The sequence below is a fragment of the Odontesthes bonariensis genome, chromosome 4 (genome assembly GCF_027942865.1).
Source record: "Odontesthes bonariensis isolate fOdoBon6 chromosome 4, fOdoBon6.hap1, whole genome shotgun sequence".
Classification (NCBI taxonomy): domain Eukaryota; kingdom Metazoa; phylum Chordata; class Actinopteri; order Atheriniformes; family Atherinopsidae; genus Odontesthes; species Odontesthes bonariensis.
Window position 1 is genome coordinate 27,226,591 of NC_134509.1, and position 27,766 is coordinate 27,254,356.

General features: G+C 38.6%; 1 protein-coding gene across 1 annotated transcript; it reads left to right on the plus strand.

The window, feature by feature from the left end:
• The first annotated feature begins 324 nt into the window (after positions 1-324).
• Positions 325-24,846, plus strand: LOC142378840 (complement C3-like). Its single transcript, XM_075463767.1, has 43 exons — positions 325-398; positions 2,265-2,460; positions 2,602-2,764; positions 4,586-4,680; positions 5,852-5,940; positions 7,572-7,654; positions 7,743-7,830; positions 7,994-8,096; positions 8,199-8,319; positions 8,566-8,681; positions 8,963-9,109; positions 10,648-10,747; positions 10,867-10,961; positions 11,084-11,275; positions 11,408-11,563; positions 11,772-11,901; positions 13,235-13,303; positions 13,484-13,681; positions 13,774-13,885; positions 13,994-14,082; positions 14,174-14,313; positions 14,612-14,824; positions 15,225-15,288; positions 15,382-15,471; positions 15,615-15,821; positions 15,966-16,041; positions 16,172-16,331; positions 16,519-16,614; positions 17,043-17,193; positions 17,508-17,593; positions 18,598-18,675; positions 18,779-18,934; positions 19,036-19,098; positions 19,635-19,716; positions 19,833-19,881; positions 20,011-20,101; positions 20,216-20,305; positions 20,393-20,495; positions 20,655-20,744; positions 20,915-21,007; positions 21,122-21,205; positions 24,366-24,510; positions 24,635-24,846. The coding sequence occupies exons 1-43, from the start codon at positions 325-327 to the stop codon at positions 24,774-24,776; spliced, it is 4,965 nt and encodes a 1,654-aa protein (XP_075319882.1). The 3' UTR covers positions 24,777-24,846.
• Positions 24,847-27,766: the final 2,920 nt, after the last annotated feature.

Here is a 27,766-nt window from a genome sequence, read left to right on the forward strand (position 1 = left end):
AGAATGTTTTAATGTGATCCTGCACGAAACTAGTTATTTGACTGCATGTTTATATGTCAGTGAAAGATGCCAAAGGCTTATTGATTTCCAGTGTTTATCCCTTTCCTCAGAAAGGAGATAAGATTTATGTGGGCTGGGCAGTTTCTCAACTACTGCAGGGAAATCATGTGTGTTTGCGTTTGACTAAGTATACAGAGACACTCTTTGAAAAGGAGAAATGAAACAGTAAATAAGTCAAAGGTGGAGGAGGGGGGTAAGTGGATAAAAGGAGGGTGCTGCAGAGCTTCAGTCTGCATTGATAGCAGATCAGGATCAGGTTGGAGGATGAGGAGGAATGTTCTGCTGCTGCTGGCCTCTCTGGCCTTTGCCTCCCTGACTTCTCTTGCTGATGGTCGACTGTAAGTAGTCCTACTGAATCTGTACATATTTTCACTGATTCATAGAAAACAAAGCTCAGAGAAGGGTTTTTTTGGAGTGTCATTCCTCTTAACAGAGCAGAATACTCGAACAGAATTTATTTCTAAACATGTCTGGTGAGAATCTTTGAAAGCGTATGGGTATTGTTTTACCAGATTTCACAGACAATTAAAGTTTATCTTTCATATTAAAAGGTGGTGTCATAAAAGTTAAGATAAGAGGAATTTTGTTTTCAAGTCATACCATTACATTAGTCTGATTTTTTGTTCTGCGGCTGGATAGTGGTGGATCAAAGTAACCACAGAAAACAGAGTCCAGGGTCATGATGAAAAGTTTAGCGATCAATTGCTGGAAATTAATCAAGATTATCAATGGATTACTCATTAGGTGTAAAGTCCAGAAAGCAGCTCACAACCACCGTCTACTCTAGACAAATATCTACATAAAAAGAAAAACAAACAAATAAAAAAAACTATCGGATAGAAGTTCTTAACCTGACGGGTATGACTCTCCAAAGGTTATAGAATAGTAAATAGGTGTGAGGGATCAGATATGGATATTTTTTGATAAGGATAATTATTCATATAATTGTTATTTTAAATGGCAAAATTAATCTTAAAAAATGTCAGTCATGGATTTTTGGAAGTTTCTGACTGTAATTTTTTGACTTAAAGGGGAACTCCGGGGCATTTGAAGCGCAATCCCATTGCCAGAGGTTGTCAAATACTGACAGTAGGACACAGACTGGTGCAAATCGGCGCTCCCTGTGCGGCGATTGTGCTGTTTGCGCAGCCTGTCATGCTAGCCAAATACGTGGTGGCCAAGGGGCAAATTCTAAACCTTCCACGTAAAACAACAACTTGCACACTGCAGAAACGTCACACCACTTTATAAACCATCCGACAATAAAGTCACAAGCCTTACCATCAAAACCATATGCATGGTTCTCACATTACTGGCATGGGGACGTTACAAAACAACTTTACAACGTTACAAAACTGCGTTCAAGTATTTAAAACATTACAACAATATTGTTGTAATATATTGTTGTAATGTTTTAAATACTTGAACGCAGTTTTTTTTCTAGAGAAGATAATTGCTTTATATATGGGAGTATCGTCCATCGACTCTTTTGGGCTTTCACATGCGCGCGCATACCAACAACCGGTGAGTTACATGCTGTTTATAAAGTTGTTTTGTAACGTCCCCATGCCAGTAATGTGAGAACCATGCATATGGTTTTGATGGTAAGGCTTGTGACTTTATTGTCGGATGGTTTATAAAGTGGTGTGACGTTTCTGCAGTGTGCAAGTTGTTGTTTTACGTGGAAGGGTTAGCGCTTGACCCTAGCCACCACGTATTTGGCTAGCATGACAGGCTGCGCAAACAGCGCAATCGCCGCACAGGGAGCGCCGATTTGCACCAGTCTGTGTCCTACTGTCAGTATTTGACAACCTCTGGCAATGGGATTGCGCTTCAAATGCCCCGGAGTTCCCCTTTAATGCATTCCCCTGCCACCTATCCCTAACTATAACAGCTGAATGCCTAACACTAACCCTTCCTATAAATGTGACCTTAACATAATTCTAAAATTGACCATAAAACCAATTTTAGGCCCTCCTCTATCCATTCAAAGACTTGGGATCCTCCATTTGAGTCCCATGAATATAGTAGGCTACCAGTTTGTGCACCTGATTAACACTGAACGTGTTATCCTGCCTTAATGAAATACAATGTTAATCAATAAGTCAGTTTCAGCACAGGGTTCGAATGAATTAATTTATGTATTTACTTGTTGATTTTTTTTTTACAAAGCGACTATAATACTTTCACCATCTGCTCTACAGAGAGGTGATGTCTGCTCCCAACTTGCTGCGAGTGGGAACAACAGAAAACGTCTTTGTTGAGTGTCTAGAATGCACAGGAGGAGACATTACGGTTGAAATCAACGTGATGAACCATCCAACAAAAACTAAAAAGCTGGCAAGCACATCTGTGACCCTCACCAGTGCAGGTTTCTTCCAGATGCTTGGGAAAATAACGGTAAATGAAATACTGATGTATATGTTAATGTTACAAGATTGCTCACATGACCTCAAATAAACAAAAGCATCCTCTCAGAAATGCTATCAGTACATTCCTGTACTCCTAACACAACAAGTCACCTCTCTCCTCTGGTTTCAGATCCCAGCTGGAGACTTCAGCAAAGATCCCAGTGTAAAGCAGTATGTTTACCTTCAAGCCAATTTCCCTGGACGAGTGCTAGAGAAAGTTGTTTTGGTGTCCTTCCAGTCTGGTTACATCTTCATACAGACCGACAAGACCATCTACACCCCGAGCACCAAAGGTGAGGACAGTGCTTCACCGCTGATGTGACCCACAAGATCTTGTTAGATATGTTCATGGTAGTCAAATATGCAAACACTCCATAACATGGAACAAATTTGACATTTTACCCATCTTACACTTTATATCAATTAAGCATTGGACCTACAGGAACAATTATATGAGCAGAATCAGAGATGTGCTCATTTTTTATATAAATATACTGCATCCTACATTTTTCATCTTACAACCTAAAGAATCTTCCTGTCGTCTGATCCTAATTTATCATCTTTCAAAGCTCCCTCATGTCCCATTTTGAGTGTAAAAATGGTACTTTTCAAGATTACATTATAGATAGATAGATAGATAGATAGATAGATAGATAGATAGATAGATAACGACTCTTGCCAATTCGTGGTTTGTAGTCATACGTTACCATGGTAACAACAAGAGGAAAACATAGCAACTGAGCTCAGCGACTGTTTCTTTTGCACTGAGGCTACATTAGTGGTTCTCTTGCATTTAGGTAACTACCGGTATAACAAATGAACCACCATGAGTCACCGAGGAAGGAGTTAAGATCTCCGAGACGTTCAGGTCAGCTCCGACCCTGTGTGCTTCTCTCTCACCGCCGTCTGGGTCTTATCCTTTGCCTCCTGAAGTTAAACGTTTGACTTTACCTGTTTGAGGAGTTTCACTCATGACAGTAACTAAACTTCAAACAGATTAGCTTAATATATTTATGAAAGGCTGCCTTTTTTCTTTATAGTAGCAGAGAAAAGACGTGAACATTATTTCTTTATAACAGCTAATAAAAGGTGTATCTGTGTTTACCACTTGATGCACCACTTGCTTGTGAACTCCCCTTTAGCAGTGGTTAATTTATAAAATGACATCAGATAATCCCACATCTTTGTATGTATTTTATCTGTATGCTTTGTTTTAATCTGGATCTGTATAAGCAGTGACTGACTTAAAAGTTATCCGATAAATGCAGAAATTTGGTCAATATCAGCAGCTTTTGGTAGACTGTGTTTTTGGTTATCAAAAACCTGCAGAAAACGTTAAAGTCTTATGTTGCCTGCAGTAACTCAGGGCACTTTATTTGAAAAAAATCGACTGAATGTGTAAAGGAAATATGTGTATAAAAATATATATATAAAAATGTGTAATGTGCTCATGTGCAAACAGATATGCATTTGAATATGGGTTTAATCATGATCCTCCCTGGCCACCCAGGGATCGTATGTAATACATGAAGGTTACTTTGTCAAAGTGTGGAAAACCGTTCTCCAGCTGTGTAGTAAACCTCAGCACAAGTGTAAAACTGTCAGAGTCCCCCTACATTTCAAATGAATGAAGATTAAATGAGATTTATTCAGTGAAGTATTTGAAGAGACACAAAAAAAAGACAAAAAAATGGTATGACATGTCGTTTTTGAGTGACTGATCTAAATTGAAGTTAAGCCACCCACTCAAGTACTTACTTTGGTGTGAGGAGCAGTGATGGCTGGCATTAGGGGAGTGACTCTGGGACGCCAGTGATCACTGTCTAGCCTTCTGGAGGTGTCGTGGGCCTAACTAGATGAAACACTGATGAAAGGAGGTTCCCACCTGATGACCCCAATGACATGTTGGTCAGCACTGCTCACTGGTCTATATCAGGATTATAGGGATCAGGAGGTTCTTCATTAGGTACTGAGCCAGTATTAGAAGGTTAATTGTTAAATTTAGGGAGGGAAGTTTCTTGTGTTTACTTTGGATGCAGTCACAACTCAAAATGCAATAAATGAACCCACGTTTAACTATGAGAAACTAAATTAACTTTTTGTCTTTCTGTCAGTTCTTTATAGGATGTTTGCACTGACGCCAGGAATGGAGCCTGTGGAAGGGAATCTTCAAAACCAAGCTAATGCTTCTATCTCCATTGAGATTGTGGTATTGTGTTTTATTCTTTATAAGCAGAGATGTGAAAGTAATATCATATAGGGGATACTGGGGTAAGATGAGCCAGTGAGTAAGTCGACCTACTCTATGTATCTTGGCAACCATGCACTGTCATGTGACCATTCATTTTGGAAGCACTCGTCATTTTTGCTCGACTCTAAAAAGAAGAGGCGCGTGGGAGTGATTTGCAGCAGTTTTCTTAGAAAGCTGTTTTTGGCTTGTCTAAGTAAAATGTTGTCATATCAGCTATAACGACTACTGCAACAATGTCAGTTTATCCAGGCGTAGAAACCTTTATGTTACATGTTGTTAATTTGTCAGTATAAAAAAACATGCTGATCATTTAGTCAAATAGTTGCCTGACTTGGTAAGCTGGCTTGTTTCTTTCAAAATATCTGCTATGGAACAAAGTGAACCAACAGCCTGGGGTAAAATGAGTCAAGTTTAGACACACTGGAACTTTAGTGAATAGAGTGCTGTGCAGTCATCTGCATTGGTCTTTAAGCTGTACAAAAAACTGTTGCTTTTTTTGCAAAAATCCCAAAAGCAACAAATGGGTTTTGTATTGGATATGGATATTAACTGTGATATGGGCTGCAGCAGTTTTTGTTTTACATTTGTTTTCTGACAAGAAAAAAATCTATTTAAATATTTTCTGGTTTATTCAAAAGTTTTTTTCCGTTTTTGGTAAGATTACAACTTTGGTGTAATCTTTTGCTTTATCTTACGTTATATTTAAGAAAATAACTATAACAATTTACAAAACAAAAATAGACTATTAAATTTGTTTTTAATAGTTTCTCAAAGGTTTAATTTAGATTCCATTAGATGATAAGTTTACCCCCAGACAGTGCAACTTACCCCCTAACCTGGAGCTAATTGAGCCATGGGAAAATTTTTCTTTTGTAAGAAGCCTTATTTTTAGATTTCTTTGTCAAAATTAGTTCTGATTATTTGACATGATGAGACACATCATGACATTAGGTTAGAGGTCTTTATCTTAGTTCTGTCTTTTTATTGCTTAACTTGAGGACAACATAAGTAAAAATGGCTAATCTTACCCCAAATCCCTCCCTTAATCAGCTGTAACTGGGAGGACAAATCAAAACAACCAAAATGCATCCATGTCGCATTAATGTTAACTCGACACAAATGTTTTCAGACTCCTGAGGGCATCATCTTACCACCTGAAGTAGTCTCTCTAAATGCAGGTATTCATACTGGAGATTTCCAGCTTGGTGACATTGTTAGGTGAGTTTGTTTTTTCTTACAATGTTTATCTACAGTCTATCTTTTAAATCTCTTTATTTATCTATCTATCTATTCATCTGTTTATGTTGCTTTAGTCATGAATGCTCTCTTAACCTAGATGATGAGTGAATATAGCGAAGATATCTCACATAATAAGGTTAGCAGCCTCTCAGTGGACTTTGAAACAGCCCAAATTAAAAAAAAAAAAAAAGTATGGTTTTAAAATGGTGGTTAGAAAATTGACTCAATCCTTGTGCATCTTGTCCTGTTTAGCAAAATGTTGCAAAACATGTTGTTGAAATTTTGAATTTGAATTTCAGAGACAATTTTATTTGTAATTTTCCTTTTTAATAAATGAATAACAGTTACATTTTTACTTTATGTGCCATTTCTAGGAAGCACCCACCTTGATATTTTTATTGTATCTTTATGAATCTAAAGTGTAAGATTTGCAATTACTCTCCAATTTTTCCCGTGGTTGCAAATCAGAACTAAATACCTATGGGTAAATAATAGATAAATAATTAAATACATACCTACAGTTTTGTCGAGTAATATCCTACGATTGCACTGATCTGCTAAACACATGAGACCAGCTCATTTCAATAACTATCAGAACAGTGTATCCAGGAGCAGCTAAACATGAGTACACAGTCACAAACAAACAGACCTTTTAATAATCAGCAGTCTGTAATTTACCAACAACCCAGACGTTTCTTGTTCCAACATAGAAGATATAAGCCTGAACATGACAGCAAAATCAAACCCATACAATTTAAGACGTAGAGTAGACATGGAGCCACAGTGAAAGTGACAAGTCTTGGAAGAAAATATCAGACAAAAACAGCCATATGGAGCCATTTTTGTGCTATTGTTGTCAAAATTAACAAGGAATTGGTGAGACATCAGGTAATACGTGAGAAGCTGCAAAAAGTTTTCCAGGCTGTAGGCATTTTTGTTTACTAAGAACAACTTGTTTTGTCCAAATAAATGCACACAAATGGAAAATATCTTCCTTCACTTATTGCACTTTCTCCTCCCACCCATGCTGCACAACACCTGTGGGCCCTCTGAGCACCGGAGCCAAAGCTACATTGGGCACAAAATTTAAGACAAACTTTTGTTTGGTTTTTTTTGCTTTCAAATAAAGGTGTGAAGGGCAGTGAATTACAAGGTGCAAAGCGTAGTGAATAAGTTGCAGTCACTCACTTAAATACATTCCCCCAAAATTTTGCACTCTGCAATTGAAACTCCCAGAAGACGGAGCATGGCCAGATGCATAGATCACCATGCCTGTGCCTTCTACTGAAGGTGAAGTCTTAACTGTGTACCTTCATCTTTTTATGACAAAACTAGTTTTGTGACAGGAGAAAAACATTAGTAGCTATTTGCTGTGCAGTCATTATTGTGACATCCTCATCAGTACAGTCGGTCAGGCTAAGGATTCTTTTTAAACATTTTGTGTATATAATACTCTCTATGAGACACTGTAAGCATGAAATGCTTTGTGTAATGGGTAAACAATTATCCAGAAGTCTTTTTCCAGTGTTATCTTAACCCTGTGTTATAAAGATTGAATCATTTCTTGTATGATTACTGAGATGTGTGCCCTTGTGTGTCTCTTTGTGCAGTCCTGGACTGTGGAAGGTGGTGGCAAAGTTCAGCAGCAACCCACAGCAGAGCTATTCTGCAAACTTTGAGGTCAAAGAATATGGTAAATCTCCCACTTTTAGCACTAATGACTTGTACATTCAATTACTTCTCACCTGACTGAATGTTCACAAGATTTTGTCACTTAACAGTGCTTCCCAGTTTTGAGGTTAAACTGTCACCCATTACCCCGTTCTTCTATGTGGACAGCGAGGAACTCAGCATCAAAATCAAAGCTACGTATGTGAAGTCATTTTTTTGTGCATTCAGGTTAATTTAGAAAAGTAACTGTAAGGTAAACTGTGTTTCAATCTTTTTCATATTTGTTGCTGTTGCAGTGACCATGCTTTTCAGGTTGTCCTGTTTTACTTCAGTGTAGGGCTTAAACATGTCTCTCTTTTAGATATCTGTTTGGAAAAGAAGTGTATGGGACTGGCTATGTCGTATTTGGGATTATAGAGAAGGGTCAGAAGAGGAGCCTCCCAAACTCTCTTTCAAGAGTGCCTGTGAGCACATTAGAGTATTATTTCTTATCCTGTTTAATTGTATTCAGTAATAAGGATGCTAATATGAAGTCAGGCTGACTTTTCTTTACCACATTTCATTAGATCCAGAATGGAGAAGGACAGGTTGACCTAAAGAGGGAGCAAATAACGCAGACCTTCCCAAACATTCTGAGTCTTGTGGGGAACGACATTTTTGTGTCTGTCAGTGTGCTGACAGACAGCGGTAAGAGAGACAAGCCGCATGTTTGTGCCTGTTCAGTATCTTTGATTTTGCGTCAATCATTCGTACTAAGTGGTTCAGAAATTTCAAAGTTAATTCTAGAACAGTTAAGGTCTAAAATGACTAAAACAAGAGATAAGAAGAACATCATATCAACACAAATGTGAAGAAAGAGCTACTCAGACTTGTACAAATAGATGAGGGTCATGGTGTTCAGTTATTATTAGTGTGTTTGTGTTTCTGTTACAGGTAGTGAAATGGTGGAAGCAGAGTTGAGAGGCATCAAGATTGTCACATCACCCTACACCATCACTTTCAAGAGAACGCCCAAATATTTCAAACCAGGAATGTCCTTTGATATTGCGGTAAAGTACCAAGTTATATTATTTGGCAGTTATATTTAGACTTTAATTTAAAAAAAAACAACAAAAAAAAACACAGATAACATTTCTTTTCTGTAAGTCAGTTATTGTTACTGCACAGATATTTATTAGGATGTAGCGATAATTAATGTAATTATTTCAACTAATTTGTACTGCACACCTAGAGCTGTTTGCAGAAAAACTTACCTCAGAGCATTGCACTGCTCTTAAAATATGTTTCAATAAAATGGCTTTCTCATTCTTTTTTCTACATCTAATGTAAGGTTGAAATACTGAATCCCGATGAGAGTCCGGCAGAAGGTATTCCAGTGGTGGTCAGTCCTGGTGATGTGAGGGGCTCCACTGCTGCCAATGGCATGGCAAGGCTTACCATCAATACAGCAGCGGGAAATGCCAATCTGGCAATCACTGTACGTAACTTAAAACAATTGATAAATGTCTTAAAAACTACAGAACACCACAGATAAAATGTAAAACAATAAAAAAACTAAAAAAACAAAGAATGAAACTCAAGCTCAAAGTAAATACTGTAATAAAGCTGCATCTGTAACTCAAGAGTTAAAGCAATACAATGTAACTTCTCAAAAAGCCCATTATGGAGCTCCCCCTACAGGCTTGGAGGTAATGTACGGTTACGGTCTCTTGCTTTGTCGGCCTCTCTCTTTCTCTTCCTTGCTTCATCAGTCAACGTCTTCTTCCGTTTCTTCGGTGCCTCTGCCATGATGATCGTACTGATAATGTTGTGCTAGCTTAGCCTTATACCTGGGAGCGTGAGAGGGGTCTATTTGTTTTTGCGGTAGGTGTGCCAGAAAGCAAGTCAAAGTACTTCCGCTCAGCTCCTGGGCCGGTCCAGCAAAGTTACATAGAGCAGTTTTTCCAACTCAGACCCCCGAAGGGCATAGGAGACAGGCCAATCGTAATATTAAAACTCATTCTAGCCGCACAATTTTTTTCAAGCTGTTATTTTAAGGTAGAAATGTTACATAGTATTGCTTTAAGTATGAAAATAAACAATTAAACTTTTTTTTTTTAGATAGACTATTATTTGAAAACCAATAACAACAAGCCTTTCTCGTATGAATATATCTTGGGTGATAAGCAACGGAAGATACTGATGTGGCAAACCAGAGTTACTCAAGCAAAGCCATAAAAGCAAACATTAGTCCTTCTTGATGCTTTTTTTAGTTCTTAAGTGTGAGGTGGGGCAGGCAGGAGGTTTTTTCCGAGTCATCCATTCATCCTTTCATTTTCTATTCCCGATTTATCCAGATCAACGTCATGGGGGCGCTGGAGCTTTCCAGTTTATAACAGAACCAACACAGAGACAAACAATAATGCACACTCCAACTCACTCCTATGGTCAATTTAGAATCAGCAATTAACCTAACATGCACGTTTGTGGATTGTCTTGTCTTGGTGATAGAAAATAATTTAGCTTTTCTGATTTTCCCGCTGCGTCTTTGGCAAGTTTCCTCCTCCTTGTTTTCTGTTTTGCGCTTGTTCTGCATCTTAGACATCTTCTCTTCAATTAATTTGAATTTGGGGTCTCATTTCAGGCATTCCTTGCACTTTGGATTGCTCAATGAGTTACTTCTGCCAGAATTGCCAGCAGAAATCATTCCAGCTGGAATGATTTTTAAAAAATCACAGAAAAACGCTCATGAAAAAATCTCAAAAGGATACAAAGAAAGACACAATATATTCAGTACTACTGCAGCAGGCTGCCACTTTTGAGTTTTGATCCATAATTTGGAGTCAGGCCATGAAGTACTTTAGAGTGATTTGTAAATTATTTGAAATACTAATAGGCAGTAAGTATATGGTCATAATGCTGGTGTGATGTGGCACTGTTCTTATTTTATAGCAGGAGTTTGGCTGCCACGATTATTCATTTAACTAGGTAACTTTTTTATGCTGTATGCCTAAGTGTATGAGTCTTTAATTACAGGCAAAGACTGATGATTCTAAGCTTACACCTGAGAGACAAGCATCAGCAAAGATGGAAGCTATCCCATACAATACCAACAGCAAGAGTTATATCCACATTGGTAAGTACTATCCTGAAATGACATCATAGGCTCAAATAACAAGACGTTGCATTGCAACAGAATTGTTCAGCACCAGATCTTTTACGTTTTAAAACATTAGCATCTTATCAATTTCACAGGTGTGGATACAGCTGAGCTGAAAATAGGAGACAACTTGAAAATCAACCTCAACCTCAATAAGCAACCAGGTCAAGACAAAGACATCACATACCTGGTGAGAGATGCTTTTTATATGCGAGGATGCACATACATAATGACATTAGTTGTCTCCTGCGATCTCTGATGGTATGTGCATTCATATTTGATAAGTACTGATATATAAACTTGTGTCCCCAGATCACGAGCAGAGGCCAGGTTGTGAAATCAGGACGTTATAAAACCAAAGGCCAAGTCCTGATTTCCCTGATAATTCCCATTACCAAAGAGATGTTGCCATCATTCCGCATCATAGCCTACTACCATCCAACTGTTAATGAAGTGGTGTCAGACTCTGTTTGGGTGGATGTAAAAGACTCATGCATGGGCACGGTGAGAGACATCCAACACTTTTGTAACAGAATGAATAATTGACAAACAAGGTTCACAGATGTTGACTGTATCATGGACATATTCTTTTGCATATCTGTACGTCTCGTTCATTGCCGTTTTCTTCACATTTAGCTAAAACTGGAAGCATTAAGACCCGCTGCCTCCTATGAGCCGCGCAAGATGTTTGGTCTGAGAGTCACGGGAGATCCAAGGGCCACAGTGGGACTGGTGGCAGTCGATAAAGGCGTATATGTCCTAAACAACAAGCACCGCCTCACCCAGAAAAAAGTAATTTCTTTCGTCTTTTTCTAAATAGATTATATTAAAATGCCAGAGTGAATTCAAATCCACATCTGTTCACTCTCAAGTATTTCTAAAAGTACACAGTGGTGAAGAGTGCTATTAATGTGAAATACTCTGTAGAAGTAATTCATCCTTGTCACATCAGAACTAAATGGTTGACCTCTATATTTGTCTGTTTGCCTCTGCTATACAGGTGTGGGATGTGGTAGAGAAGTATGACACAGGCTGCACAGCAGGTGGAGGGAAGGACAGTATGAATGTGTTCTTTGATGCTGGGCTGCTGTTTGAGTCCAGCACTGTTGCGGGAACACCCTACAGACAAGGTGACAATATAAGATAACAATTTAAGTCAATTTTCTCTCCTAATTGCACACTCTGGAATGAGGTTTTGCCAACAGTCTTCAGATCAAATAAAAGTATGAGGATCAATGAGTTGTTAGTTTCCTCTAGATCCACTAATCCTGGAAAGCCTGCAAGTCCACCGTGTGGCTATCAAAGATACGAACGTCAATGTGTGCTCACACTCGTATTTACAGCCAATTTAAAACTGTTGATTAATCCAACACTCATATTTTCGATTTGAGTATTTGGAACAAACCTACTTGAACATGGAGAGCATGTAAAGTCCATCCATATTCAAAAAGAGAGGCAGAAATTCAAACAAGGCACCTTTATGCTGGGAGGCAACAGTGCTAACTGGCACACCACTGTGCCAGCCCCTTGTTATTTTTGATTAGATGAATATATCACTTGTAGATATTGCTTCATTTCTGCAAATGTGAGTAATGCAGTGTAAGTACTAAACACATGTTAAAAAACAAGTGACATATTGGCAAGGAGTGTACATTCAATCGCAGCATTCTAACACCACAGGTGAGCAATGTTTATATAACGGGCTACATATTAGAAATGGTAAAGAAGCTGACAGTGGGCCTAATCAAAGTGCAGCAGCTGGGTACTGGGAGGCAAAGCCAGGAAGAAGGAACCCATCCCAGGTGGGCATTCTCAAAATCCAGGACAGCATTTAAGGCATGGAGGGTGAATCTATCCATTTTCTATCCCTGCCAAATCCAACTTAGCAAGGGCACTGGAGCCTGTCCCGGTGAGAGTCAGGGCGCAATCTATACATGTTGCCAGTCTATCAGAGGACCACACAGAGACAACCAACCATGCACATGCACACCTAAGAATCAATTAAGACTCACCAATTAACCTAACATGCATGTTTCTGGACGGTGGGAGGAAGAACCCACATATGCGTGAGGAGAAAATACAATCTCCCCACAGAAAGGCCCCAGCTGGGATTTAAACCAGCAACCCTCTTGCAGTGAGGCAACACTGCTAACAACAGAACCATTGTGCAGCCCACCTTTGATTGTAACAGATATGGAGACTGAAAAATAGTGAATATAAAGAAGCTAGAGAATAATATGATAACGGAAAGGAAATGTGCGGAAAGAGATACACAATTCTCAGGCTCACTGTATGGTATGATTAAAGGTTAATTTAAGGTATGTTTAACATTTGATTTAACTAGTTTTCTTGTTAAAAATTGATTTAATGTGTGTGATAGTAGACATTCCTAGAAAAAGACTCAACTCTTGATTGAAGCTTGTTAGGTTCTGTGTCAAATATCATTCTGTGTTGCATTTTCAGAATTGAAATGTGCGAGACCTTCAAGGCGAAAACGGGCCTCAACTATACTCGAAGTCAGAACCACCTTAAGTAAGATGCACTGCTCTAAACCGCTTGATAGCCAATATTGAGCCATTTTCCGATACATAACTTTAATCTTTGCATCAGTGAAAAGTCAGAAAGCTGTTCTACTTTATATTTTTGACTTCTATTTCTAAAGGTCTTTATTTATAACTTTATTTTTCTATCCACAACCCTCCGTCTCTCCAGTGAGCCAATATGATAATAAACTGCAACGTGACTGTTGTTTGGATGGCATGAAGGACACCCCACTTTCATACACCTGTACGCGGCGCAGTGAGTACATAGTGGATGGCAAAGCCTGTGTTGATGCCTTCCTGCACTGCTGCACGGAGATGGAAAGCCAGATAGCTGAGAAAAAACAGGACAACCTTCAACTTGCTCGCAGTAAGTGATTGGAAAAAGGATGGAGGGTGGCTCTTCATGTTCATATCAGTTGCGATAAAAAGGCATAATGATACCATATTCATTATCAATAGGTGAGTCGGATGAAAGTTACATGGATAGCAATGAAATTGTTACTCGCACCAAGTTCCCTGAAAGTTGGCTGTGGTCAGACATCACTCTGCCTGCTTGCCGTAGACCAAACTGGTGAGTAAAGTGAAAGTTGTACAAAAAATATAAAGGAGATCAGTTTAAATGCTAAACCAATCGATCTACAGCTGTCCCTCAAACTGCTGAGACTTTCCTGTATTTCAGCGAGACCACTTCGTGGGAAAAAGGGATTCCTTTGCAAGATTCAATCACAACCTGGCAGTTCACTGGCATCAGTCTCTCAAGAACTCATGGTGAGGAGGAGTCCCTCTGCCACCATTTAAATGCTTACTCTTCTCTGCTGTTTAATCTCTTTTTTTCTTTTTCCATTCTATCTACTTTAAGGAATTTGTGTTGGTGAGTCTTTAGAGGTCATTGTCCGTAAGGATTTCTTCATCGATCTCAGGCTGCCTTATTCTGCTGTCCGCGGAGAGCAGCTGGAAATCAAAGCAATTCTTCACAACTACAGCCCTGACATTATCACTGTACGTCAAAAACAAAAGTAACAACAAAAACAAAAACAGTTCTTCTGCGATGAGGATATTTCCTGAAATGATGAGTGCATGCTTTCCAGATAATCATTAACTAATACCAATGAATGTGATCCTTTTTTGACTCCTTGTACATTCTTCTCAATGATGAAAATAATTTCTATACTCTCAATGCAATTGCTAAAAGTTAAGCACATGTCCAGAAAGACAAATATATTTCACTTTGTTGGACGATCATATTGTTTGCATTTGTGAAACAACACCTCTTTCTTCACCTTTGTCCCGTTTTAAGGTTCGTGTTGATCTGTCTGAGGAGGAGAGTGTGTGCAGTGCAGCTTCCAAACGCAGGAGGTATCGCCAGGAAGTCAAAGTGGGGCCGGAAACTACGCGTTCTGTACCCTTTGTCATTATTCCCATGAAAGAAGGACAACACAGCATCGAGGTCAAAGCAGCAGTTAAAGACTCCCACCTCAATGATGGAATCATGAAGCTACTAAGGGTGGTGGTAAGAGAGACAAATCTATATTTTTATGCTATATAATAGGCTGTTTATCTATTCTCTGTAGAAAAGTATACAGACTTGGATTTTTCAATCAATCTCACCTACATGTAATACAAAACAAAAAAAGTTGGAAGAAATGATCCTGAATAATTCTTCCTAATACACAAAACATAGAATCATGTAAAGGACCTATGACAGAAACAGCTAATTGTGAGTCTCATGTCACAGGGTCTGTCTGAATTCTAAGGTAAATTAAGAGTATTGCATGTACATTAATATCAAAATAATATCAACTGAATCCATTTCAAGGAAAAATGGAAGATAACAAAATCTGGGAACTTTGAAAGTATCTGAATACGTTCTGTATCAACAATTAATAATGTTTAACCTTTTTTTTTTCCAGCCTGAGGGTGTACTGGTCAAAAAGCTTCAGAGTGTAACTCTAGATCCAGTTAAAAAAGGCAAAGGTGAGTTCACCTACACAAAAGTGCAATGTAGCTGTTTAGTAATAGCATGTTTTATCACTCTCTAACTGATCCCTCACTGCTTTCTGCTTTTAGATCGTGTACAAGTAGAAACTTTGAACAGTAATATTCCGAAAGCCGGCTTGGTTCCAGGTGCACCTACTATCACGCAGGTTTCTGTCACAGGTGAGACATACTGTTACATTTTAGCCACTTATGAGATACAATGGAAAATGGAAATGAAAAAGATGAAAACGGAAGGACTTTGAATGTCTGTTTAAGGGTCCTGCTGTTAACTTAAAGGATTTCTTTTTTTTTTGTGCATTCAGGTAGAGAACAAGTAAATGGACTCGTGGAGAATGCGATTAGTGGGAAATCAATGGGTACTCTGATCAGACAGCCCGGGGGCTGTGGAGAGCAAAACATGATCCATATGACCCTCCCTGTCATTGCAACCACATATTTGGACAAAACTAATCAGTGGGAACCTGTGGGCTTCCAGAAACGGAATGAAGCTATCCAACACATAAAATCTGGTAGGCTCACACAGATTAAACCAAGGCATTTCAACATAGAACTCAACTGAAAGGATTTTCTCAAAATGTTTGTAAGTGGATAGGAAGTTACAGAGTTGATGGCTTTCTCAAAAAGGTTTTTTTTTTTTTTTTTGCTTTGTTCAGGCTACACTAATGAGCTGGCTTTCCGTAAAAGTGATGGGTCTTTTGCTGTGTGGGCCAGTCATCAAAGTAGCAGCTGGTGAGGCACTTAAATATACATGGATTCCTACACCATTTTCGGCAAATCATAACTTCTGAATTTTCAAAGCTGTACTTTATATGCATGCAAGTGACACTTGATGATCAAGCCATTCCCTTTCCTTTTCAAGGCTGACAGCCTATGTTATCAAAGTGTTTTCCATGGCCTACAATCTGGTGGGAGTGAAAACTGAACATATCTGTGACGCTGTCAAGTATCTGATCCTAAATGCTCAGCAGCCTGACGGTTTGTTTAAAGAAGTTGGAAAAGTATACCACGGAGAGATGATTGTGAGTGCACCAATTTCATTTATATCATTTCTTTATTTTTAGTGTAAAAAATATGTGACGCATTGAAAAAAGTAATGTACGCTGTGGATGAAAGGATTTTCTTTCCCTTTCCTTTCCTTTCTTTTCTTTTTTTTGATGATGATGATAATGATGGCACCGACATCCAATGGTGTGTGTGCCTGTGTAGGGTGATGTGCGTGGGAAAGATTCAGATGCCTCCATGACAGCCTTCTGCCTCATCGCCATGCAGGAAACACGCACAATATGTTCTGCAAAAGTTAATGTGAGTACCTCAACAGTATACAGCATTTTTTTCCTCCTCTTCAAATAAACTTATCATATACTAGAAAATTGCCAGTGAAGTAAATGTATATGTATATTTTGGAAACATCAGGCTTGCCTAAGCTGGTAACGTGAGAACAGACGTTCAGAAGTAACAAAGAATTAAATAATTATGACTGCTAAATTTGACCCCGCCTTGAAGCTTCCAGCTTTTCTCCATTTTCATCTCAACCCCACTGCCCACTATCGAATGTAATTGAATGAGGTTTAGGGTGACTCCCAAAGCAATGAAGAGGAATTGTTACAGCATTCCCAAACAGGAATGGATATTACGGCTTTTTATATTCATGTCAATGTCTTTTGGTGACTTCCTGTTAACCAAAAATATACATATCCTGCATCCCCTTTTTCTATTTTTCATTTGTCCAGAGTCTGCCAGGCAGCATTGACAAAGCAGTTGCCTACCTGGAGAGACGCCTGCAAAGTCTGACCAACCCATATGCCGTTGCCATTACATCATATGCTCTGGCCAATGAACAAAAATTGAATCGGGAGGTCCTCTACAAGTTTATATCTCCAGGTGCAGCCAAACAGATTTTTTAAAAACATTTTGAAGTAATTATTGCTGTATACATTTTCTCAGCTAGAATTGTAATAAGGTCAGTTATTAGATGATTATTGCTCATTAGGCATACAATAGTATCCCCTTCATTGAATATGGTAATATGGTAATAAGACTAAAATAGTATGGATAGATAGATAGATAGATAGATAGATAGATAGATAGATAGATAGATAGATAGATAGATAGATAGACAGACACTTTTTTGGTCCAGCATCTGGGGGACATATTTCAGACAGTTATAGAAAAGGTATTTTTTTTATATTTTTCAGAGTTATCCCACTGGCCAGTACCTGGGAAACGTATGTTCACATTGGAGGCTACAGCTTATGCTCTGTTGGCTCTTGTCAAGTCCCAGGTAAGCATTTCACACATGAGTGTATTTGAGTCACAGCACTTTCTGGAGAACTCTGACCCTTTGCATCATGCTTAATTTAATTATAGAATCGAAATAATAATTTCTCCAACGTAGTGTAAACTACATATACATATTTTTATTTGTGTCATGTCACTGTTTTGTGTACAAGCAAAATAAATAAACAGATGGAAATTAAAATAAAAGACAGCAAAAAAATTCTGCTGCAAAACCATGGACATGAAATTTATATTGCCTTATTGTGCTTTATAATAAAAGAGCATTAAACATCTGCAGCTCATCCAGAACGCTGCTGCTAGAGTTTTAACCCGGACTAAGAGATCTGAACACATCACACCAGTTTTAAAATCTTTACTCTGGCTTCCAGTCAGTCACAGAATAGATTTTAAAAGCCTGCTGATGGTTTACAAATCCCAGAACGGTTTAGGGCCAAAATACATCTGTGATATGTTCAGAGAATATAAACCAAGCAGAGCTCTTAGATCCAAGGACTCAGGTCAGCTGGTCCAGTCCAGAGTCCAGACTAAACATGGAGAAGCAGCATTTAGCTGTTATGCTGCAAACAAGTGGAACAAACTGCCAGTGGAGATTAAACCTTCACCAAATGTAGACATTTTTAAATCCAGGTTAAAAACATTTCTGTTCTCATGTGTCTATGCATGAAATATCTTTTAACTTATCTAGACTGTTGCCTGATTTTAAATTCATTTAAATGATTTTATTTGTTTCTCTTTATATTCTTTTATGCATTTTTAATGCTTCTTCCACTCCCTGCTGCAATGCTTTTATTTTATGTAAAGCACTTTGAATTGTTTTGTACATGAAATGTGCTATACAAATAAATTTGATTTGATTTGATTATAAGGAATTCTAAAGTAGCTATAAGGTAACATTTTAACTATAACAAAGTCAGCGCTTTTTTCCTAAAACTTCCGTGCATCATCAGCAACAATGGTTCAATTTTTTCTTGCTTTTTATCAATAAAGGCCTTTGAAGATGCAAGACCTGTTGTGAGATGGTTCAACCAACAACAGTTTGTGGGTGGAGGTTATGGATCAACTCAGGTAGTATAAAACCTTTTGTTCAACAAGACTTTTTTATCTGTTTCCAGTGAAATGCTGTTATTAACTTTACTTTACCTTTTGTTTTTCACATTTTTCTGTCTAGGCTACTATCATGGTGTACCAGGCTGTGGCTGAGTACTGGACCATGGCTCAAGAACCAGAATATAATCTGAATGTAGACATTCAGTTGCCGGGAAAATCAAAGCCTGAGAAGTACAACATCAACAGGAATAACCACTATGCTACACGAACATCCAAAGTGAGAACACAATCTCTCATTCACACATACAACACTCCATGTATGTCAGTCTTGTCTACTTATTCCTGTGTACGGATATCTCTGCATGTATATCCCAACAGATTAATAACATAAACCAGGATGTGAGCGTGAGTGCCAGAGGAACAGGAGAAGCAACTGTGCAAGTAAGAGATTATTTTTTTTTATTTAGTTTTGTATGTATCGTTTGCTTTTGAAACTAGACAAATCTAAGTGCATTATTTGCATATCTAAACAATGGGCATCATTCAACAATATTTTATTTACCTTTTTTCTTATCTCATTGAGACTTAAAGGGAACATATGTGGTCATTTCCCTTTCATATCCGAGAAAATGTTTGCATATTATTTTCTTTCAAGCAGATAATTCAATTTTAATATGAATAAACACATGGGCAGCTGATTATTCACAATAAAGAAGAAAGATTTTCATTGCATATTTCCTCAGAGGCTGCAGGCAAATAAATAACAGTTTTGGTCAACAGAAAATGCAATATATAAAATAGTTAAATGAATTATTTGGCAACAACACATCGGCATTAATGTGAAAAGTCCCGTTCAAGAAAATGCATGTCATAAACCTTCCAAGTATTATGGATGAATGGGTATCAGAAATTTTAAGACAAATCTTTATTTGTTTACTACAATTCAAAATCACATAATTATTCAATCAATTTGACAGATGGTGTCACTGTTTTACGCTCTGCCTAAACAAAAGGAAAGTGACTGCAAGAAGTTTAACGTGTCAGTGCAGCTTCTCCCAGGTAATTTTGTTCCCCTTTGTCCATTTAAGCCTCTGTGGTCTGCTTGCATCCACGCAGGTAAAGGTTAGATAATGGTTAGATTAATCTATTGCATTTCTCATACTTTGTTCCTCCAGAGAAACTTGATGATGATGAGAAGACATACATGCTTAGAATAGAGCTTTTGTAAGTACAATACACCACACTCTCGCTTGTATAAATTAGAAAACATGAAACAATATTTGATAAAGTAATTTGCTTTCTTCCTCTCCAACTACTTAGTATTTTAATTACGCCGTCCATTGTTGTTTACAGGTTCAAAGACAAGGATCGTGATGCAACCATGTCAATCTTGGATATTGGCTTGCTAACAGGCTTTACTGTTGACACAAAAGATCTGGACCTAGTAAGAATTTTAATATTCACTGTCTTAGATCATGATTAAGAAATACCTGTTAGCAAAAAACAAGTGTTTTTAAAAAGATGTCTGATGAGCTGCTTGTCTTGTGTTTTTGTGTAGCTGTCTAAAGGGCGTGCCGCCACCATTGCAAAATATGAGATGAACACAGTTCTGTCAGAGAGAGGCTCACTTGTCATTTACTTGGACAAGGTAAAACGTTGGTCTTCTCCGTCTCTTGCTCCACCTTGACATCTGTTTATTCATGTCTATCTCACCTTTGTTTCACATCTCCTACAGGTATCTCACACACGACCAGAAGAGATCTCGTTTAGGATCCGTCAGACAATGAAAGTGGGCGTTTTACAACCAGCAGCTGTGTCTGCCTATGAATACTATGACCGTAAGTCTTAGAAGGATATGCTGCCTTTCTTGACCTTTAATCTTTTTTTTTTTTCAGATAAAATAGTGAATAGGATAAAAAAAGAAAAAGTAAAAAGTACAATTTTAGATATTTGCGAATAAGCATTCAGTTATTTTAAATACATTTCTTCCATTTCAGAAACACCATGTGTTAAATTCTACCATCCAGAGAGGAGGGGCGGACAACTACTGCAGCTTTGCAGAGGTGATGAGTGCGTATGTGCAGAAGGTAAACAAGATTCTGACTATTCAATAACTTAAACTGAATGATAAATAACTTAACATGTGTTTTCCTCAACTGTTTATTAATGTAAATATATATACATATATATATGTTTTATATTAAAGTTGAGGCTGGAATCAGATTAAACTGAGGGTTCTATTTTTTTGTATTTTCAGAGAATTGCAGTATGCAGAAGAAGGAAAAAGTCTCCAATGATGAGCGCACGGCCAAGATTTGCGAGAGCACAGAGACCAGCAAAATTGACTTTGGTAAGAAACCATAAGTGTGCTTCATTTATATTTCTACCCTCAGAAAGTGTGCATTGAAATTGAGATGATCTCAGTAAGACACAGAGCTAAAATCTTTGCATTGTCTGCTCACAGCATACAAAGTTTTGGTGGAAAATATTGCATTCGAGTTGTCCACTGACAGTTACGTAATGAGGGTAACAGAAGTCATCAAAGAAGGTGGGTACTGACCTTGTTTCTGCACTTGTTTCTATACTTCCCTAGACACTGGTATAAATTGTTCACAGGCCCTCTCCATCTCCTTGCTGAAATTGTTTTATCTATTTGATAAACAAGTTACTGCTAGTATTTTTCCAACTTAAGTTGCACTGCCTGGCAGCTGACATGGATTTCAATATGTTTCTGTTTTTCAACCAAGAACCAACCAACTGTGCGGTACAGAATGCAATGCAAAAAAAGCCAATTTTTGTACCTAAACTACATTTTGAATAAGCAAAGCTGAAAGTAAGCTTTAGAGATGCCAGCATGTTCATTTAGTTTCTTGTCCAGAGGCAGGGCAGCCATGATTATCCAATCATGATTCCACAAGAAATGTCTGAAAACTCAGCAGTATTATGTTAAAATGTGCCGAATAGTTGCAATATTTGATATTTACAAACTTAATAGAATTGCAAACAATTACTTGCTATGACAAAAGTTAGCTTTGTAGAGATATTCTTATCAGTGTGCCAAGTTTCAAACATACACACAGTCTGAAGTACTCAAGTAAAAGGACATCCATCCATCCAAGTAGGATGTGCCCGTAAAAAACCTCCAAAGTGAGGTGACCAGGAGGCATCCTCACCAGATCCCCAAACCACTTATGCTGACTCCTTTCAATACGCAGAAGCAGCGGCTCTACTCCGAGTTCCCTCCAGATTGCCGAGCTCCTCACCCACTCTCTAAACTTAAGCCCGGCCACTCTCCAAAGGAAACTCATTTCAGCCACTTGTATCTGCAATCTCGTGGTTATATAGGGACCAGATAGTTAAAAATAAAAAAAGCGGCTCTGGTACCCCATACTCCCTCAGCACCTCCCACAAAATCCTTCAGAGAACACGGTCGAAAGCCTTTTCCAAGTTTACAAAACACATGTTGACTTAATGGCCAAACTTCCATGATCCCCTCAGTAACTCTGCAAGGGAAAGATCTGGTCCACTGTTCCAAAACCTGGAACCAAAACAAACAAAAGCCCTGCATTAATACATGCAGCAAGCCAACTGTATAGCAGAATCACCCGAGAGAAGTTACAACCACAGGATTGGCTGCATCCACAATGTTAATAATACAAGCTTTTTAATTACAATTTCAGAAGAAAATGTTTTATTTCTGCATTAGATTGTAGTCCTTTACTCCCCAAAAGCGGTTCCCAGTTAATATCAGCAACACCGATATTTACTCTTTTTTTGGGACCGTTTCTGTCGTTTTTTACAACAACAAAAAGGTATTGCTTTTTCCAATTCTGTCGATGGCTGTTTTAACCATATTTTTTCGACAAAGAGCACCTTTAAATAAGGCCACAGAGGATGAATAATTTGCTGCTTTGAATCTGAATCCTACAGTGTTAAAGGCCAACTTTCGCTGGAAACCACTTTTGTGTCACTCATTTTAAAATGTGGTAGGTCACAACAAGTCAATGAGTATGCGCCACGCCAAAGTGTAATTCGATCTACTGGGGCTGCACTGGTCATTGAAGGGTCAACCCACTTAGAGACACAGACAAATGAGCGCGTGAGAGAAGGCGAAACTTTCATTCGTCACTCGGTCGTAAGCCTCGCCCATAGCCTTGTATGGCATGGCCACAGCTAATCTGATGGACAGGCACTCCGCAGCTGAAATGGAGTCGTGTCTGTGACATGCAGATGGGACTGCAGATGAAAATTAGCTTCTAAACTACAATCTGGTGCAGGTCATCTCTTTACTTTGTAATTAATGTACTTTGCACATGGTCCCTGACTAAATAAAATAAATAAAATAAAAAAATAAACCTGAAATCACGGCACCGATTTCAGGTGATCACGGCACCGTAGCTCCATTTCAGCTGCGGAGCGCCTGTAGTTGGTGTCCTGCCGAGAGATCACGGCACCGATCCTCCCGAGCAGGTCATCAAACTGGGTCCTGGTGAGCCTGAAATACCGCTGGAAGCGGCCGTCATCCAGACGCAACTCCTGGAGAAGGCGGTGAAATTATCCGAGCTGAATGCACCACCGGATGATGTCACTGACCCAGACACGACGGCGTGTGCGTTTCAGATGAATCTCGGACTGCCACAGCAGGTACAAGGACGCGATGGTACTTTTATCAGCCATGGTTGATGAGAGAATGAAATGGATAGCCCCTTGAGCTATTCGGTCGTTTTTTACTCGCGCGAATAAGGCGAGTAAATTCAATTTACACCCGCGGCAATACTCGCGCGAGTAAGGCGGTGCGAATGCATGAAGACATGATTTTATCCGCCAACTTTCACAAATTCACAGCAATGATTGCCAATCGTTGCAGTGCAGCAAGAAACTCCAGACACAGTTCAAACATAGCGCGCTGCGGGCTGGCAGTGGCACAGCTCAGCTGTAGGTCTAGGGGGTGTGCCCCGTGACGTTTTTTTTTTAAGAAACCAATCAGAGGTGCCTTATTTTCACGTCGCGGATATTCATGAGGAAAACCGGAAAAGCCAGTCGTTTGCCACACAGGCCAATTCTAGCTCACACAAAACAGCTTCAAACAAGGATACAAGGACAATATTTTTTAAATAAAACGATGCACAATGCATTCAATCGTAGTGGTGACCACAGTAATATGTATATTTGTAAATGAAATAACGATGGAAGTGGATCTTTAAACGATTCACTATTATCCATGTCACTAACTACTGACTGTTCTTGGCGCAATATTACATTCAGGTCTCTCTCTTTTCTGTTTTAACATTCCATATCTTGCTATGTTTGTCATGTACCGATGGATACACCAAAGTATCATATGTATCTTCTAAATGTAGAGATTTAAAAGTGCAGATATACATTACTGTACGCATTCAAGTAAAGTGCAGATACCTAAAAATTCAATTACGAAGCATTTGTACGTCATTACTCGCACCTATTTCCACAAAGAAAGGGGTACAATCTGAGTTCATATAGTTTCTCATATAAAGATATCTTTGAGCTGTCTTATGGGCTTCACATAGGCGTCATTTGTGTGTTGGTTCAGTTTTTTTTTTGGATCGAGACTATGCTACTTTGAGCCCAGAGCAGCAGGTTGTTGCATCAATGTTGCATATTAAACAAAGAGTTACATATTAGATTAATTTGTGCTTTCTTTCTCTGTCTCTTCTACATTTCCATTACAGGAACTACTGATGTCAGTCCTTTGAATAAACTGCGCACCTTCCTTAGTTATCAACACTGCAGAGAAGCTTTAAGTCTAATAAAGGGCAAAACATACCTGGTCATGGGTTCATCCAGTGACATGCACATTGAAGACGTACAGCAAACGTAAGTTTTTTTGTTTGTGCTTTTCACTGCATTTAATATATCTTGTGCTTTTATAATGTTCCAGTATGTTACAGAGAGCTAGTCACATCATCACGCAGTGTTTTGGTCTAATTTCTCTCCTCAGGTATCAATATGTGCTTGGTGAAAGAACCTGGATTGAGTACTGGCCAACACCCAGTGAATGTCAGACTGATGAATACCGACCTATCTGCTTGGGCATGAAGGAGATGACCAATCAGTACAATGTATTTGCATGTGAGCAGTAGTGAAACTCAAGGAAGCAATTCATCCTTTTCAGAAAGTTTTGATTTTGCTATATATTTGTAAATGTTGATTGTGACATAAGGATAAATTACACTGTGCTGAATAAAACATAATGGTCCTTATATTTTAATTCTTCAGTTTTGTTCGATTTTTCTCGGTTAAGCTTGTCAGCTCATCATCAAGCTCTATAAGATGTTGATAGAAACATATTAACTCATAGCATTAGCTCATTAGCTTGGAAATATATAACAATGCAGACCATACAGCACTCCCCAACTCTACTGAATAGTGTTAGTTGGGTAATGATGTCTCCTGGACGTGTTGCCTCTGTGACCAGATCTCTGGGAAGCAGGAACAATGGTTGGATAGATGGACACTATGCCTTGGAACAGAACCAAGAAGTATAAACATAGCAAAAATAGTAATTTGCTAATTACTGCCTATTCTATGGATACAACATTCAAATTAGAATAACAGGATGATTATTTAAGCATGAACATGATTAGAACAGTTGTACCATGGAAGATTCCTATTTTTCAGAGAATTACACAAAATATGAATAGAAAGATTAATGTCAATATGAACAGGTATAAAATGAGCTCCAGGGTATAGAGAGGCAGAGTCTCTCAAAAGTCAAGATGGGCAAAGGTTCAGCAATCTACGATTGTGGAGCAATTTAAAAACAAAAAAACAAAAAAGAAAAGTCCCCCAATGCAAAAATAATGAACACTTCTTATATTCCATTATCTTCAGTACTAAATGTAATTGAAATAGTCAGAGATCTGGAGACATCGCTTTTCACAATGGACACATTGGTTTCCTATAATCTTTGGGCTCTGAGACGGCACTGCCGTAAAAACAGACTTGATTCTGTCATGGAAATCACTGCATCGGCTCAGGAACACTTCCAGAAATCATTTTCTGGGAACCCACTTTTCTGTGCCATCCACAAATGCAGGTTAAAGCTCTATCATGAAAAGAACAAGCCACATGTGAACGTGATCCAGTGGGGCTGTCTTCTCTGGTCAAATGCTTATTGAAAATGGACTGAGGTGAAACGGAAATCTGCTCTGTGGTCAAACAAATTGAAATTTGAAACTCTTTTTAGAAAGAGGAGAGGGACCATCCAGCTTGTGATCAGTGCTCACAAGCTTTAAACCTCTCAGTTCAAACTGCTCATTTCAAAAGCCTTCATCACTGGGTGTGCATTAATGTTATGGAACTAGCAAATCTGGAAAGTCACCATGCTATAAGGTATTTATAAATTTTAGAGCAACATATGCTCTCATCCAGATATCTTTTTTCATCTTTGGAGGACTGTGTCCACGTGTTGGACTGGGTTGCCTGCAATTCAGACTTTTAACAACTGATATCAATTGGCACATCGTGCAACACCAAATATGACAAAGAAGATGTAGGACTGTTGAGCTGCTAAAATCCTATATCAAACAAGAGTGGAAAAATATTCCTCTCCTAAAGGTCCAGCATCCGGTGCCCTCGGTTCCCAGATGTTCACAGACAAGAAGAGTGGATGGGTTTTGCTGCCATAAAAATCGAGATAACCTCAAATATTTTTCTTGAGCAGTAAAATATATCTACATAAACGTTCAACATTTGATATGATTTCAATGTTCTCCTGTGAATTACATACTGGTTCAAGAGAAGTGCAAATCATTGTGCTTTGTCTTTATTTTGTTTGACCTCTTATTACCCAGAACCCAGAACCTTGGAATGCAAAGGAGGGTCTGGAGGATCTTCCTTTTCCTTTCCTTGCTATGATTTTTACTCAGTAGGGAGCACACTACACAAAGCAACTAACAGTTTTGATATCAAAGTTGTATATGAACTACAAGAACAACAAAAGTTAAGTTAATATTAGATCAAATAGAAGACATTTTTGGCTTTCATAACAAATCTATAGCTGTGATAATGCAATTTTTACCTCCTTGCATCAGCAATGAACAGGAGGGTGATTACAATAATCAAATATACGTTTATCTATTTCTTTAAAACAAATTCAAAATATTACAGTCCTTAAATGGGATGAGATAGAGAGTGCAGTGTGAGCAAACTACTGCAAGTAGAAATAAGGTAGTCACAGAGCAAGAACCTGCACTGACAGCAGATATGTGATAAAGTAGGTGTAACGAGCAGGCTGGGAGACTCAAGTGCAGAGATCAAACACAGTTTAATGCAGGGCAAGTAGAGGTCATACACAGAAAGGCAGTCCGCGGAACAAAAGTACAGGCAGGGCTGGGCAAAGGCAGAGTCAAAAGACAGTCAAAGTCCAAAAAACCACTGGCAAAGGTATCAAACTGGGCAAGGCAAGAGCAGGGTGAAAAATACAGGAAAAAGGTCAAACACGGGTATACGGGAATACTAGGAGAACACTAGGAGAACTTGGAACAGAGGAATCTAGACAATCTGGCAAGGTAGGTCTGGAATGCAAGGAGTATAAGTAGCCCTGAGTCAACGATTAGTTATGGCCACCAGGTGTAGCTGAGCCTGGTGGGAAACATAACAGGAAGTGGGAGTGAAATGAGGATGACACAGAGGTTAACAAAATAAAATAGGAAATGAATCGAGTCTATCTGTGAGCGTGACAGTAGGATGATTATTTGGATCCAGCTGCTGCTGTTGGGAGCCTTGGTGGCATTTTCCTCTGTGATTTCTCCAGCTACGGCTGGTCCATTGTAAGTAGCCCTGCCTTATCTTTAGACATTCTTTCTCAGCCGGGTTCTACATTCAAAACTGATTAAGAATGTAGTGATTTGCTCTTATGTTAATAAATGATATATGTTTATTTATTCAGAGTCCTTTTTTAATTTTTTTTCTCAATAAAATGTAAGACATAGGGACAGGTTTTCAGAAGAAATGCAATCATATTGACATATTTCTGTACATCTTCTGGTTCAACATGATCTCATGGCAGAATGTGTAAAAGCTACATTGGTCTTCAGTGCCAAATGTTGCAGTTTCACATTGAAGGCAC